This window comes from Pseudopodoces humilis, chromosome 10 (assembly GCF_049639895.1).
Source record: "Pseudopodoces humilis isolate 2021_Gansu_Grassland_sample_001 chromosome 10, ASM4963989v1, whole genome shotgun sequence".
Classification (NCBI taxonomy): Eukaryota; Metazoa; Chordata; class Aves; order Passeriformes; family Paridae; genus Pseudopodoces; species Pseudopodoces humilis.
The window spans coordinates 30,584,951-30,601,900 of NC_142209.1; the positions used below are offsets into that span (position 1 = coordinate 30,584,951).

At 52.2% G+C, this 16,950-nt stretch overlaps 1 protein-coding gene across 3 annotated transcripts in view; it reads left to right on the forward strand.

The window, feature by feature from the left end:
• PDE4B (phosphodiesterase 4B) overlaps positions 1-15,368 on the forward strand; it is a 145,739-nt gene extending 130,371 nt beyond the window's left edge. For all 3 annotated transcript variants that reach the window (XM_088060364.1, XM_014250717.2, XM_088060365.1), the window contains 9 exons: positions 2,973-3,066; positions 6,725-6,903; positions 7,242-7,340; positions 7,456-7,620; positions 7,864-7,963; positions 8,613-8,767; positions 8,860-8,982; positions 10,349-10,531; positions 13,300-15,368. In XM_088060364.1, the coding sequence (XP_087916490.1) occupies positions 2,973-3,066; positions 6,725-6,903; positions 7,242-7,340; positions 7,456-7,620; positions 7,864-7,963; positions 8,613-8,767; positions 8,860-8,982; positions 10,349-10,531; positions 13,300-13,662 (1,461 nt within the window). In that variant the 3' untranslated portion in view covers positions 13,663-15,368. The remainder of the gene's footprint in view (positions 1-2,972; positions 3,067-6,724; positions 6,904-7,241; positions 7,341-7,455; positions 7,621-7,863; positions 7,964-8,612; positions 8,768-8,859; positions 8,983-10,348; positions 10,532-13,299) is intronic.
• Positions 15,369-16,950: the final 1,582 nt, after the last annotated feature.

Consider the following 16,950-nt stretch of genomic DNA (forward strand, 5'->3'; position numbering starts at 1 on the left):
TGCCCGGGGTGACCTTGTGCTGGTCACAACATCACTTTGTGCCTCTCTCTGTGGGGTAAAGCCCCTTCCACCGGGCTCACCCGGCTGCTTGTGAGGGAACCTGAGAGCGGTTCCTGCCGTCCTCCGCTGCCGGCGTTTCCCTGGCTCCCGAAGAAAGGCCTGGATGCAGGGAAATGCTGCAGCACACGCTGGGCTCCGGGGCTGTGGGAGGCTCACGTGTCCGGGCTGCTGCTTGCGGCTGCTGCAAAGACGTCACAGGGAGGAGAGATGGGGTCAGGGCTCCCCTCGCCTGCCAGCGCTCGCTCTGCCTCGCTCCCACCCCTGCTGCTCCTCACGCTCCTTCTCACAGCTTTTGCTTGGCAGTTTCAGAAGGGATTTTGTCCCTCCTGCTGGAGGAGACCCTGCGGGACAAAATCTGTAGCCCAGCGCTGGGGGATGTGTTCCTGGGCAGCCAGAGCCCCTCACATCCCAACCCTTCCTGTGTCCTGTGGGATGGCAACCTTCACATCCCTCTCCTGGCCATATCCCAGGGGACACCAACCTTCACATCCCTCACCTTTGTGATTCCCATGAGACAGGATTTAAGGTGCTTGACTTACCCTGAATGTGAGGTCTCACTGTGTGATGGTGAGAGTAGGGCTGGATGGGATCTTGGGCAGGAATTGTTCCCTGGCAGGGTGGGCAGGCCCTGGGATAGAATTCCCAGAGCAGCTGGGGCTGTCCCTGGATCCCTGGCAGTGCCCAAGGCCAGGCTGGATGGGTTTGGAGCAGCCTGGGACAGTGGGAGCTGTCCCTGCCATGGCTGGAGTGGGATGGGATGGGATTGAAGGCTCTTTCCAACCCAAGCCATTCCAGAATTCCCAGTTTCTGTGGCACTGGCAGGTTGCTGTGGGAGATGCCGTTGTCCCAGCAGGTCAGACCCCCCTTAGGTGCCATCAGCTTCCCACCTCTGCTAATCTTGAGTTCAGGGAGAGGAGAAGATGGGTCACAACTTCCTTTGCTCCAGGTGGCCAAAGGCTGAGCTGGAATCCCATCTGGATGTTCTGGAGCCGTGCCCTGCCCGGCCTGGGCTGTCAGAGGGAGCGGAGGCCGGGATTTTGGGCACGTGTCCCACAGCACGTGGGGCAGCCTCGTGCCATCTTCCCAGGAGAGCCTGGGAGCTGGGAAGGCAGCTGGAGACAGGAAAGGATTTCACAGCAAAGATGGCCCTTTTATTTTGGGAATTCTGGCCTCTGGCACGTGCTGTGTTCCCGGCACAGTCGCCAAGGACGTCCTGAGCAGCGGGAGAGCTGCACATGCCAGCGATCCCGTGCTGGGAGCACGGCACAAGGGGATTCTCTTTGGATTCCGTGTCAAGGACGGCTCCAGATTCCCTATAAAGGGATTGCTTGTCCGTTTGAAACAAAAAAACCCTGCAGAACTGATTAAATATTGAAATTTGGATGGTGAATCACAGAATGGCTGGGGTTGGGAAGGACCTTAAAGCTCATCTCGTTCCACCCCCTGCCTTGGGCAGGGATGTTACGGCTGCTTTCTTTTAAGAATGAATATACGAATTTATGAATTGCAGTTAGAGATTTAAGGCGATTCTTTTTTTATACCTCTCATCTGAAGGATATTTCCCTTTGTAAAGGGACATTTTGCTGCTTTGCTGCATTCTGCCCTTTACCACGGAGGAGCAAAATCTCCCATCACACTGAAAACGTGAAAAACGCTTTTAAAAAACCCAGCTGGGAATATTTTGAAAGTCTCTGTAAGGAATAGGATTAAAGCAAAGCAGGAACAGAGAGGAGACTGCTGCTTGCTTTCCCCTTATTTAAATATTCCCGCAGCTTCCTCCATTTTAATTTTTCCCAAAAAACATGGCTGTGTTAGCAGAGCTGACAAAATCAGCATCACTTCCCTGATGGTCCTCCTGTGGAGCGGGGACCTCCTTCGGGAGCAGCAGCATCCCAAATTCCCCAGCGCTTCCAGGCACGCAGCTGGATCCGTGCGGATCAATTCCCGTTCCTTTGTGCATTCCCGGATCTCATCCCTCGCTCCCGGGCGAGCGCATCCACCCACGGGCGGAGGATGCGCTGCCAGGCTGGGATCAGCAGCTGCAGGATTTTGTGGGATCTCTGCCTCGGATGAACGCTGATTTTTTGGGATTGGGAAAGGATCCTCTCCCGTCGGAGCGGCGATTTCTCCGGGAGGATTTGTGCTGGCTCGCCAGGAGCTTTCCAAAATGCCTGAAGCCAATTATTTGTTATCTGTGTCTTGGGGTTACATTAAGGTGGGTTTAATTCCTGAAGGGTTATTAATTACTGAATTATTAATGGCTGGTTTTTTATTAATTATTATTATTTTTGTGCTCGGAGAAAGCCTCTGTGAGGAAAATATTCTTTAAAAGCGCCGATTTCTGTGTGTTTTGGCTGATCATGTGTGTAAGTGTGCATGCAGAGTCCATGGATGTCATTTTTGGGGGGAATTCGGTGATGCAGCAGTGAAAATGTTGGATTATAAAACCAGCAGGATCACAGCATGAATATTTAAGGGAATAATGCCTGAATCCCACATTTTGCCGAATGATCTTCAGATTTAGGGCAGATTTCTCCTCCGGATATGCAGTTGTTTGTTAAATACAAAATGGAGCAAATGGAGAAAATCCAGAACAAAAGAAGGTTCAGGGGTGGGGAATCTCAAGCTGAGATAAAAAGCTGAGCTTTCGGAGACATTTACCTGAACCGTTCTCTCCTCGTTTGTGACAGTAACAATTAATGAGCATCTTTAGAGGAAATCAACTCCGGGGGCTGAAAAGAAATTATCCAGTCACGGTGATGCCGAGCAGGATGGAAATGAAACCATCTGTCGCCTCCATCCCAAATATCCGCGGAATTCTGCGGGCTGGGGGAGTCTCCCGTGCTAAGGCTGTGTGGATTTGGGACAGGATTCCATAAAAATGCCATTTTTCTGTGCTCTCCCCCTGGCAGTTCAAGAGGATGCTGAACCGGGAGCTCACACACCTGTCCGAGATGAGCCGCTCCGGCAACCAAGTGTCCGAGTACATTTCCAACACTTTCCTGGGTAAGGAATGCATCCCGAGATATTTATTTTTGCCTCAGGGAAGGGTTAAGAGCAGCCTGATTGCCCCCATTGACAGCTTCCCTCTTGGGGTTTTCGCTTTGGAGTGGCTGCGGGAGGGGGGGGAATGGTGTTTGGATAAATGTATCCACAGAGGAATTCCTTCCCCAGCCTCGGGATGTTCCTGGGAGGATTCCAGGGGATGTTTCTGGGAGGATTCCGTGGGGCTGGTGCTGGCTGCCTTATGCAATGCTGGGTTTTTGTGGTGACCTTATGGAAAGGACAAAGCCACAGAGAGCCGGCGCTGCCTCCTTCAGCTGCACCTTCCCCCAGAGACGGGGCTCAGACTAAACCTAACCAAAATTTTATTCCTTACTTGGTGCAAATCTGCTCATTTTGCACCACAAGTCAGGGGGAAAAACCGGAATATTTTGCATTTCGTTCAATCTGTAGGAGCTCCGAGCTCCACGGACATGAATGAATCCTCTGTTCAATGTTTGCTAGGAGAAACGGGATTTTCTCAGGAAGCAGCTTCAGGATTTGTGACCATTTGCATCCCAAATGAGTGTCCTCATATTTATGGACACCCCTGAACCCAACAGCTCCAGAGAGTCTGTGGGTGCTGGGCATTCATGGCCCGGGGTTGGAACAGCCTGGAAAGCATTGCCTGTGTGACACACAATTATTCCCATTAAGGATTTTAAAGTGATTCCAATATCCAGCTGCAACTGCAGCCTGCAATCCACAGCGTTAATAATCCCTGGAACTTTGGAGCTGCTTTGTGGGAATGCATTGATTTTATTGCTCAGCTGAAGCCAGAGCGTGAATTCAAGCAGGGAATAGGACGGGATTGGGATGCACAAAGGGGCAGATCCAGGGATTTGGCCGGTGGTCAGCTCCTCCCAGCTCCATGTGAGTGTGGAGTGGGAAATGCCAATGTGGCCACCAAAAATAAACCCCACAAACACTCAGGGCAGTGGAGCCTGAATCCCAGCAGGGGCTGATGAGCCAGAGCTGCTGCTGGGGTTGTTTTAGTCACAGAATTCCAGACTGGTTTGGGTTGGGAGGGACCATAAGGATCATCCAGAGCCACCCCAGCCACGGCAGGGACAACTCCCACTGTCCCAGGCTGCTCCAAACCCATCCAGCCTGGCCTTGGGCACTGCCAGGGATCCAGGGACAGCCCCAGCTGCTCTGGGAATTCTATCCCAGGGCCTGCCCACCCTGCCAGGGAACAATTCCTGCCCAAGATCCCATCCAGCCCTGCCCTCTGGCACTGGCAGCCATTCCCTGTGTCCTGTCCCTGCATCCCTTGTCCCCAGTCCCTCTCCAGCTCTCCTGGAGCCCCTTCAGGCCCTGCAAGGGGCTCTGAGCTCTCCCTGGAGCTTCTCCTCTCCAGGTGAGCACCCCCAGCTCTCCCAGCCTGGCTCCAGAGGGGCTCCAGCCCTGGAGCAGCTCCAGGGGCTCCTCTGGAATCTCTCCAGCAGCTCCAGGTCTGAATTCCTGCTATTCCCCGTGCTCAGGAGCTCCCTTGGCAGGGCAGGACAGCGCTTTGCTCATCCCCGTGCTGCTCCTCCTGTGCCTGGGGACATCGGGGTGACATTGGGGTGACATTGGGGTGACATCCCCCGTGTGAGGCCACTCAGGGCCTGGCCCTGCTGAGGGGGACAGGCTCTCCAGATCGCAGCCTGATTGCTCATCTTAATAAAAAATAAACCAAACAAACGAGGGAAGCTTTTCAAAGCTGTTTCAGGAAATCGTGCTGCTACGGCTGTTTCATTTTTTCCTCCCTAAAAATTTAATTAAATTAGATGAACACCCAAATTAACGGGAGTCTGCAAGAGAGGAGGCTGAACCAACAAACAAAAAGAGATATGTGGGTAGGACACTCATTTATCTCCAAAGCTGGGGATGATGCAGAGATATTAAACCCAGATCATGTGATTTCATTCAGCCTTTTGATTTTATCAGGCCAAGGAGGGACAGGACACAGGGAATGTTTTCCCACTGCAGGAGGGCAGGGATGGACGGGATCTTGGGCAGGAATTCCTTGCTGTGAAGGGGATGAGGCTGTGGCACAGGGTGCCCAACACCCCTGGCAGCGCCCAAGGCCAGGCTGGAGCAGCCTGGGATGGTGGAAGGGACAGAACCTGTCGATCTTTAACCTCCCTCCCATCCCAACTCAGTCCATAATTCCGTGCTGAAATGAGCTGGGAAGGCTCCAGGGAGGAGCAGAGGGTGCAGCCGAGCGTTCCCAGCCAGGACAGGGCGCGGGAAGGTCGGAGATGACCACGGTGGTTTCACCCTTGGTCACACCAAGGGCCGGGCACCACCGCCACCCCCGTGGGGACAAACCATGCAACCAACCCGGGATTTCTGCTCCGGAATGGCCATTTGGAGCTGTCTTAGTCACTGCTAAGGAGATTATGGAGAGGAAAGTCCTTCAGCAAAATCCAGGGAACACCCACTGATGTCAGCCGGGCTCTGCTGTGAATAATGGCTCCTTTCCTAATTGCTGCTCGGGATTTCAGAGGGCTTTAATTAAAAGTAACTCCTGCCTGGAAGCCTCTGGAGGTCCTCAAGGTGTGCAGAGGTCGTGGGAAAATCCATGGAAAACGGTTTGGGGGGAAGTAATGAGCCACTGGATCTGCGCTCTCAGAAATTCAGGGCGGTAAATAACACGTGGTTTTAAAGATATAATTATTTACTAAAAACATCTCCACAGCCAAGTTTGGGCCCTCTTCACATCCACTGAAACTGTGATTATCTCTGAGGATGTTATTCCAAACATATCCATAAAGGAAAAATCTTTAATAAATCACTGACACCCATTTGTTACTGGTTTTAAGAGCAAGGGGTATTGACCCTAAAAAGTGAAAATAGGGGAAACTGATGTGGTTTTACCTTATTCAGGGGGGAAAAAAAAAAAAGTGTTGTTTGAACATTTTATTTCCCTGAAATTTATGAATAAAAATAAATATTAAAATAAATACATAAATATAAATATCTATAAATATAGTATTAAGATTATATTATACTATATTACATAATTATATGTTAATGTAATATATTATTATATTATCATTATATGTAAAAAAATAAATCTATATATAATATTATATAATACAATACAATACAATATAATACAATATAATTGATATAATATAATATGATATGATATGATATGACATAATATAATATGATGTAATATAATGTAATGTAATGTAATATAATATAATATAATATAATATAATATAATATAATATAATTTTCCCTTTTTTCCCCCGAAAACCGAGAATAAAATTAACTGAGATTTATCCCTGAGGAGAACCTGGTGCCTTTCAGGCATGGAAAAATCACAGAATCATTTAGGTTGGAGATGGTGGGCTCCAACCATTCCCAGCACTAATCCGTGTCCCCAAGTGCCACATCCATGCACAGAGAGACATTCCTGGACGTGTCCAGCGTCCCCAAACCACGCAGTGGCTGCAGGAGAGCAACCAGAGCTTTTTTAATCAGTTTTTTTTGTGTGTTTTTTTTTATTTTTGGATGCCAAAAGCAGAGCCCCCTGAGTTTGAAGTGGGGAGCAGAGGCAGCAGCTGGAGGGCTGATTTTGGGGGACGTGCTGGGAGCTCACCCATTCCCCCCTGATCTGTTCCAGACAAGCAGAACGACGTGGAGATCCCTTCTCCCACACAGAAGGACAGGGAGAAGAAGAAAAAGCAGCAGCTCATGACACAGATCAGCGGGGTGAAGAAATTAATGCACAGCTCCAGCTTGAACAACACCAGCATCTCACGATTTGGGGTGAAGACGGAAAAGGAAGATCACCTGGCCAAGGTATGGGAGATTCCTGCTCTTCTGGGAGGATCCGGGAATGGGTTGTTCCCCCTTGGAATTAATATCCTGAAATTATGTGGCCATTAGAAAAGCTGTAATTAATGGTAGCCCTAAGAGCATATTAAAATACATGAAAATAGGCCTAAAATGAAAAGAGAGAAGGTGATGAAGGCTGAGGAGAGCAATTAAGAAACACAAAATCAGCCCTTCGGTTACTCTGTGTTCATTAAGCTCGCATGTTCAGCACTTACATAATTACAATAACCATTAAATGTGTGAGCTTTTGGGAAACACAGAAGAAAACCATCCAAACCCTTCTCTTTTTGTGCTCTCCAAAGGAACTGGAAGACCTGAACAAGTGGGGCCTCAACATCTTCAACGTGGCCAGGTATTCCCACAACCGGCCGCTCACCTGCATCATGTACGCCATATTCCAGGTGGGTAACCCCAGGATGCAGAATTCCCACTGCTTCCAGTGGTGCTTTCACATCCAATTCCTGTCTGCCTGCTCCAGCCCCACGTGACCCTCATGTTCCTGCTCTGATCCCTCAGGAGCGGGATCTGCTGAAAACCTTCAAGATCTCGTCGGACACGTTTGTGACGTACATGATGACGCTGGAGGATCACTACCACTCGGACGTGGCCTACCACAACAGCCTGCACGCTGCCGACGTGGCCCAGTCCACCCACGTGCTGCTCTCCACCCCTGCCCTGGATGTGAGTGCCCTGCTGGGCTCGGCTTTGCCCGTGGGGTGGGCGCCGCTGGCTCCTCCGAGCGCTCCCTTCGCGCCGGGCCGGCAGCACTCGGAAATCTCAGCTGGTGGAATCTCCGTTTCACCTCTCTCCCGAGGCAGGGCCTTGTCCCAAAACACCAGCTGGAAAAGTTTGTTCCCCTCAACCAGCTCCCCAAGGTGTTGAGAGGTTAAACCCCTCTGACAGGTTCCCGTTGCTCCATCCTAGGCCGTCTTCACGGATCTGGAAATCCTCGCTGCCATTTTCGCAGCTGCCATCCACGACGTGGATCACCCCGGGGTCTCCAATCAATTCCTGATTAACACAAGTGAGTTTTGTGCCAAATCTCTCCCAGTTTCACCCCAAAAGTAATGGGAATGATTTTTACCCGCCACAAATGACGACTTGCAGGCTGTGCTGCCCTCTCAAAGTACAGCGCAGTAAAGGGAGCGAGATGTTTTGGGATCAAGCAGGAATTAAAATGCGATCCCTGACAAAGGGAACCGTTGTGGCACAATTTGTAAAGTCAATATTTACTACTTGCTAACACAAACCAATTCTGCCAGCCCCGAGTGCAAACTTTACCATGAGGATAAGGGAAATAATCCTATTGCTGTTGACAACCAGGAAGCCAAATACAGGGCTTCATGTTGTGTTCTGCCACAGGCCAGGCATGGATCTGGATTCCAAAATCTGGGGATTGTTGTGTTTTGGGAAGGGTTTTTGCAGGATTCTGTTACCAGTGGTTTGTAACTGAGACAACTGAGTGTTGCTGGGGGCTGGCACTCATGGAGCTCAAAAAGAATCCCAGAATCCTAAAATCACCCCGTATCCCTGCTCCAAACCTCATCCAGCCTGGCCCTGAACCCTTCCAGGGATGGGCAGAGGGAACTTTCCCCCATTAAAACATTTCAGTACCCTGCTGGAAATCCCACATTTCCCAGGCTGGAGTCCCACCTTTGGTGTTCCCTCCCCAGATTCCGAGCTGGCCCTGATGTACAACGACGAATCCGTGCTGGAGAACCACCACCTCGCCGTGGGCTTCAAGCTGCTCCAGGAGGAGCACTGTGACATCTTCCAGAACCTGACCAAGAAGCAGCGCCAGACCCTCAGGAAGATGGTGATCGACATGGTATGGCCATGCCCTCCTCCCTCCTTCACCGAAAAACATCATTTTTTGTGGTTTCCCCTCCTGAAATCCTTTTTTTTTCCCCTTCTGGAAAGGTGTTGGCCACTGACATGTCCAAGCACATGAGCCTGTTGGCTGATCTGAAGACTATGGTGGAAACCAAGAAGGTGACGAGTTCGGGAGTTCTCCTTCTGGACAACTACACGGACAGAATACAGGTGAGGCAGCCAAATTCCCTGGATTTGGGCTCTTCTGCTCAGGATGGAGAAGCCACTCTCCCGTTTTTACCGCGGCTTTGAAATTTGAATCATGCAGAGAAGCTGAATTCTCAGCAGCCACTTTCTTCTGCACTAAGAAAAGAAGCACAGGGTGGTCCCAGAGGTTTTAGGTGACCAGAATTGGGGTTTTTTTTTGACACCTGGAACTGCAAACGTGGCACATTCTGAGATCAGGTTTTGAGGGATCCTAAATTTCCTTCCTGCTTTCTCCCATTTGTTTCTCCTGTTGCAACACTGCAAGAATTTCATTTGGAATTTCATATCCAGAGCAACACAGAGCTGGAATTACTGCTGTGCTGTCTGTTCCCTCAATAATTCAATCCCTGATTTACAGAAGTGACCAGGAAATGCCGGAACAGGGTTGTGCAGTGAGCGGGACAAGATCCATCCTGCTCTGCTCTCCACTGTGATGACCAACTCCTTAAGAGCAGGCTCCTGGGAAAACTCTTTAAATTTTTATTTCAAACACCCTGGTGCTGCCTAAATCCTTGTGGCCACTTAGTCAGGCCTATGTGGACGGGATGTTACTCACCCCATAAAGTGGGAGCATTTCACCTCTTTCCCTGAGAGCTGGAAGTGGATTTTGAATGGTGGGAAGCAGCTGGATTCCCAAAGAAACCTGTGTGACGTCACTGACCCTTCCACAGCTGCACCAGCTGTGAGGCTGGAGCTGTGTGAGGGCTGGGGCAGCTGAGCTCATCCATGGAGAGGGAATCACGGAATTCCAGGCTGGTTTGGGTTGGGAGGGACTTTAAATTCATTCCGTGCCACCCCAACACCTCCCACTGTCCCAGGCTGCTCCAAACCCATCCAGCCTGGCCTTGGGCACTGCCAGGGATCCAGGGACAGCCCCAGCTGCTCTGGGAATTCTATCCCAGGGCCTGCCCACCCTGCCAGGGAACAATTCCTGCCCAAGATCCCATCCAGCCCTGCCCTCTGGGAAGCCATTCCCTGTGTCCTGTCCCTCCATCCCTTGTCCCCAGTCCCTCTCCAGCTCTCCTGGAGCCCCTTCAGGCCCTGCAAGGGGCTCTGAGCTCTCCCTGGAGCTTCTCCTCTCCAGGTGAGCACCCCCAGCTCTCCCAGCCTGGCTCCAGAGGGGCTCCAGCCCTGGAGCAGCTCCAGGGGCTCCTCTGGAATCTCTCCAGCAGCTCCAGGTCGTTAGCGTGCTACAGTGCAATGTTTCTGATATTTTTATGGTCTGTTTCATAACCAGAGAATCTTTTGGTGCAACGTTCTGCAGCTCCAGCTCAAAACCCTCTTCTCTTTCCAGCTGATTTTATGAGTTTCCTGCTGGATGTAATTGCAGGTTCTCCGGAATATGGTACATTGTGCAGACCTGAGTAATCCCACAAAGTCTCTGGAGCTGTACCGGCAGTGGACAGACAGGATCATGGAGGAGTTCTTCCAGCAGGGAGACAAAGAGCGGGAGAGAGGCATGGAAATCAGCCCAATGTGTGACAAACACACGGCCTCCGTGGAAAAATCCCAGGTAATTGGCCCTGAGCTGCAGCTTTTCCTGCCTGAGCTTGGCATTTCAAAGCAGAGACGAAATTCAGCTGCCTTTGCAGCACAATTAGGAGAGGAGCCAGCGGTTCAGAGCGTGGGTTCTGATCCACCCTGACATCCAGCTCTGCCTGGGGCTCTCACAGGCTGGAGAGGCTCTTCCAGCTCCTCTCCATCCCCCTGGGCATCTCCTCATTCCCTGCCGGTGTCCCAGTTTCCAGAGGGAGTTGGGTCCTTTGGTTCCCCGGGCTGGAACGGGCAGTTCTGCTCCTCACCCCTCCAATAGTGCCAGGATCTGCAGGATCAGGAGCTTCTCCCAGCTGGGATCCACCTCAGGATCCTGCAAAACTCTGGCTGTCACTCCTTATCCCGGACAATTCTGCAGTGAGCGTGTCCAGTTGGATTAGAAGCTTTTGGAGCTGCTCTGTGCAGGGTGAATCCCAGAAATATTCATTTATGTCCCTGCAAAACTTAAAAGGAGCTGGATTTACCAATTTTTTTGGTGATGAACCAGCTCATCCCTAGCTCTGATTCATAAAATGGTTTCAAGGTCAGATTTTGTTCTGACCTGCATAGCACAGGCCATAAAATTTCGCCTGGATAATCTGGAATGAAACCAGGAATTTCTGTTTGTCCAAACAGATTCCAGCCTTTATATAATGCTGTCTTGGTTGTTGTTTTTGAATGACTCCAGCAAGTCATCATTGAGGTTTTTCAGCTTGAATAAGTAACAAAATTGATGATAATTATTTCCAAATGTCCTCTTGGGCTCAGCCAAGTGCTTTCAAAATTATTCACTCAACCGCGTGGTGATTTTGTTGGAAAAATCTGTCGGATTTCTTAACCTAACAAGAAACGAACCCTTCAGCCAGGCTCGTCCACGTGCTCCACATGTGAGCTCCAGTTCATCCTTTGCTCCACATCTGCGCTTCCCAGAGGCTTCCAAACCTTTTTGCCATGCAGGAAAGACGGGAATTGCTCAAAACGCCCGTCATGGAATGGCAAAGGAGAGAGGGAAGCGGTGTGTCCGTGCTGGAGGGAAACGAGGAGTGGATCGGGAAATAAAATACAAATTACATTTCAAAGCTTGAGATGCCCTCCCGCTATTTCAGGACCAGTGCTGAGCCATTATTCCATGGTAATTCCATGGCCGATTATTCCATGGTTTGGGATGTTTCTAAAGGAACAACGACCTGAAACAATGATTTTAAAGAAACGATGATTAACGAGCGCTGATTTTTACCAAAAATCAATATTTTGGGGTTCCAACCATCCCAAACTCTTTCCCCCTCCACTTTTCCCCCGTGCAACGGGAACTCCTCATCACCTTTTTGCCGGAGCTGCCTGCCCAGCCCGTTCCAATTGGATGCTCCCGGTCCTTTGGACATCCTGTCGTGTCTGAGGGAGCCGGGAGCGATTTCCAAAGCAAACATCTGCACGTTGAGCCCGGCTCCTGGGAGAGCCATTTCCCTGCTCCACACAAAGCCGTGGAGCGGGACCGGGCCGTGCCAAGACGGAAGAATTCCAATCCCCTTTATGGCCGTTCCGCCGGCTCCATCCTGGACGCGGTTCCTCCCTGAGTCAGAGCGTGGCGGGAGCGTTGAGCTCAGCGGAAGGGCTGACGGAGCCGCGCGTCCCTCACTCTTTCCACCGCTGGAACGTCGCTCCACGGGGGCCAGGCAGCGCTCCCGGGATGAGCAGACCCGCTGGCTGTGCTCTTCCCAAGGAAATCTCCTCTGGGGCGGCTCTGGCAGAGGGCAGGAGGGAAAGGGGAATCGTGGAACGGTTTGGAAAAGGCACAAACTGCACCCCATGGGAAAATACACCCAGAGGTTGAACTTCAGCCCATAGAGGCTGCTCCCCTTGGCAGCACTGGGGTATTCCCAGCTGTCAGTCCTGTGGGAGCCTGGGATAGGGCCATGAATGCACCAGCCTTGTCCCCGGGAACCTGGGAATTCTGTCTGAGAGGAGCAGACTCCCAGTGCTGGCAGTTCCAGCTCCATGGCAGGGACAGCTCCCACTGCCCCAGGCTGCTCCAAACCCATCCAGCCTGGCCTTGGGCACTGCCAGGGATCCAGGGACAGCCCCAGCTGCTCTGGGAATTCTATCCCAGGGCCTGCCCACCCTGCCAGGGAACAATTCCTGCCCAAGATCCCATCCAGCCCTGCCCTCTGGCACTGGCAGCCATTCCCTGGCTCCTGTCCCTCCATCCCTTGTCCCCAGTCCCTCTCCAGCTCTCCTGGAGCCCCTTCAGGCCCTGCAAGGGGCTCTGAGCTCTCCCTGGAGCTTCTCCTCTCCAGGTGAGCACCCCCAGCTCTCCCAGCCTGGCTCCAGAGGGGCTCCAGCCCTGGAGCAGCTCCGGGGTTCCTCTGGGCTCTGCGTCCTCCTGATGTGGGGCTGGGGCAGCTCTGCAGGTGCAGCCTCACCTGAGCAGGGCAGAGGGGCAGAATCCCCCCCTTTCCTGCTGCCCTCACTGGGGGATCAGCCCAGGGCTCTGTCCCCTGAATTTCCTGCTCCTGTTTTTGGTGAAACCTCTTGAAAGGTTTGGTTTTGGAGAAGAGACCAGCCCAAGCCAGCCCTGAGTGTGGGGACAGCTTTGGGTGTCAGGTAATCGTGTCTGCATTAGGCTCTGCTGCTCTGGGGACTTGCTGCTGGTATTTTGCTTGTAAAATGAAAATAATACAAACTTTTCCTGCATCCACCTTTTCCTGGCTATTCCCTTGCCCTGAGCGTGTCCATCCCTTTGTTTTCCAGGTGGGATTCATTGACTACATCGTCCACCCGCTCTGGGAGACGTGGGCTGACCTGGTGCAGCCCGATGCCCAGGACATCCTGGACACCCTGGAGGACAACAGGAACTGGTACCAGAGCATGATACCTCAGAGCCCATCCCCTCCTTTGGAGGAGCGGGGCCAGGACTGCCAGGGCCTGGAGAAGTTCCAGTTTGAACTGACGCTGGAGGAGGAGGATTCGGACGGGCCCGAGAAGGACGGCGAGAGCCTGGGCTACTTCAGCAATACAGAGACGCTCTGCGTGGCCCAGCCGGGGCAGGAGGAGCCCCAGAGGGAGGCCACCATCGAGATTGTGACAGAAGACACGTCTCCTGTGGACACATAATGGCCCGGCCCCGCGGGAGTGGCTTTTAAACACTTGCGGAGCTTGCGAGCGGCCCCCGACCGCCTCGGCAGCCGGGGCCGAGGCCTCTGCCACGGGGGGACAGATCCTCCAGCTGCTTGAGATTGGAGTCAGGGTTCCAGATGGGGTAGGGAACGATTGCTCAGGAAATGCACGGGTGATTTGCGTTGTGGTTTGAGCCTCGTCAGCCGAGAGCACCGCCTGGTCCTGGAGCTGGCTTGGGTCGGGCCCGAGGCGGCGCTGACACACAACTGAGAGATTTTATACCGTTAGTTTTGGAGTTTATAGCAGTTAGACTGATAGAAACTACTGATCAATAACTCATATCCAACCTGTCCACCCGACCACCTGTCTGCAGACCTGTGTGCCTTCTTTGTAAACACTTTCATGTCTTTTCAAGAGTCTCTTAATCCAACACACGGAGCTTGGTAGTTCAAAAGCGACACAAGGTGTTTCGGAATTGACGGCTACTTTTTGGATTCTTCCTGTTACCAGAAGCAGTCTTCCTTTTTTTTCATGGGCAATACCTGTCACTTTATTGCAGTTAATCACTTTGACAGACTAAACAGAAGGGGAAACCCTCTGCTTTGCATTACTGCACCTTCGATGTGTTCCTAATCCCCCCGGTGAGCCGTCGGGAGCCGCTCGGTGCCGTCGGGCGCCGTTCCCTCGCTGGGAACAGCGGGATTTCTTTTCCTCCCCGGGGTTTGGGTTTGTGGTGAGCAGGACAGAGGGCAGGTTTTTCTTTCCCTGGCACAGCTCAGTCCATCCCTGAGTAAGCGTGGCAAGGCAGCGTGTGGCACGCCTTCCCCCTCGGCAGCTCCCTGGAATTTGCACGCTCGGATATTTGTGTTTCTCCGGCCTCTCGTCCACGTTCCCTAGGTTTAGGTCCACCATCCTCCTCCTCCTCCTGCACTGCCTCGAGCTCTACCACCTCCATTACTGTTTATAACAGTGTATTTATTACCTACTGTACATACTGTAATGTTTTGTAAGTTATTAATTTATATGAATTAGCATCGCCTGTCGGCGGCGATGTTAATGGCGTAGAAAACTCGGAATAAGAGTTGCCTTTTTTTTCTCTCGTAACCTTTTTGTATTGCATAAAGTCCAAGAACCTGAACATAGCTGAAGAGACAGACACAACCCAGCAAGGGCATTCGGGTGGCAGCCGCCCGTGGGGAGGGGACACCGCATCCCAGGGCAGCAAATTTGGGAATTTGCCAGGAATGCAGAGATTGAGGGGGGAAAAAAAGAACTCCCCACGCCCAGACAGGCTTTTCAATGTCACAACGTTCCAATTTCTGAACAACCCAATGTGAATTTCTATGATGGAAAAAAATAAAAAAAAATAATATATATAAAAAAAAAAAATGTGAACTGATGTAATAATTGTGCTGTGAAACTTCCTCTGACAAAGCTTGTCCGGCATCGTGAGCGGTGTCAATCTCAGTTTGTAAAATATGTTTCAAGCTTTTTGGTCCAACTCGTGACTAATTAGTTCATGACAATAGCACAGTTGTGCATGATCAATGGGTTTGTTTGTCTGTTGAACACTGCATTGTTCCAGGTGGTTATTTTATTGTTCCCCAAAGTTTCACACTATGTATGTTATAGTATTCTATATTGTGTTCAGGCGCATTCTTAAGAGATTTTTATATGAAGTGAATAAATGAAAGCATGACCCAGCCTGTGGGAGGTTTCTGTCAGCAGGGCAGCGGGGGCTGTGTCACCACTGCTCGGGGCACAGAAAACGGGACCTTTCGAACCCAGAAGCCTCCTGTGCTCAGTCCCAGAACCCAGAACCCTCCTGTGGCCAAAACACAAACCCCTCTGATGGCTGAAATCCAGACCATTCCTTTGGCCAAAATCCAAAACCTCCCACAACCAAAATCCAAGACCTCTCACAGCTGAAATCCAGAACCTTCCTTTGGCCAAAACCCAGAACACCCCAGAATCTCCCACAGCCGAGACCCAGAACCCTCCTGGAGCCAAAACCCCAAACCCTGCAATGGCTGAAACCCAGAACCTCCCATGGCTCAATCCCTGAGCCCTCCCACAGCCAAAACCCAGAACCTCCCATGCCCTGAACCCAGAGCCTCCCATCCCCTAAACCCAGAACCTCCAAGGCCAACCCCAGTCCCTGCATTCCCAGTGGGAGCCATTCCTCAGGCACGGGCAGAGGAGCGTTCCTGGTGGCACGGCCACCATCCATGGGACACCTGGGGACCTCTGTGGGACACCAGGGACCTCTGTGGGACACCAGGGACCTCTGTGGGACACCAGGGACCTCTGTGGGACACCAGGGGACCTCTGTGGGACACCAGGGACCTCTGTGGGACACCAGGGCCCTGGTCCTTCCTGCGGGGCCGGTGGCAGCAGGCGACAGGAAGGCGGGCGCAGACAGGAAGCGATGGCCGCGCACAGCCCGGCCCCCGGGAGCTTTCATGTCCCGGCCTGACCCAAAGCAAGCGACTTTCCAGTAAAAAACATCCTGTGCCAGGCCAGGAGCTGCAGGAGAGCGGGAGACAGGGGCAGGGTCCCCTGGGGGGCTCCACAGGCTTTCCCTGGATCTCATCCCACGCCCGCATTCCCACCCGGCACTCCATGGAGCAGCCGCTGCCAGGCCACCTCCTGTCACATCCCCCCTGTCCCAGCAGAAGAGGCTTCAGCCATCGGATCCTGCGGGATCTTCCCTGCACCCAACCGGGGTTTGAACCTCTGAAACTCCTTGGTGAAAATTCCTTGGGAAAAACTCCTTGGAGGGCCAGTAGTGATTTGGTTTTCCCAGTGGATTAACAGAATCCCAGACTGATTTGGGTTGGAAGGACCTCAAAGTCCCTCCAGTGCCACCCCAGCCATGGCAGGGACAGCTCCCACTGTCCCAGGCTGCTCCAAACCCATCCAGCCTGGCCTTGGGCACTGCCAGGGATCCAGGGACAGCCCCAGCTGCTCTGGGAATTCTATCCCAGGGCCTGTCCACTCTGCCAGGGAACAATTCCTGCCCAAGATCCCGTCTAAATCTCTCCTTTTAATTTAAACCATCCCCCCTTCACCCCAACTCATCCTTTCCACGTCCCTGGGCTGCGGCGGCCACATCCTGCCTGCGGCTCCTGGGGATGTGCAGGGATGGGAAAGGGGTTATTGGGGTGGGAATGGGGTTATTGGGGTGGGAAAGGGGTTATTGGGGTGGGAATGGGGTTATTGGGGTGGGAAAGGGGTTATTGGGGTGGGAATGGGGTTATTGGGGTGGGAATGGGGTTATTGGGG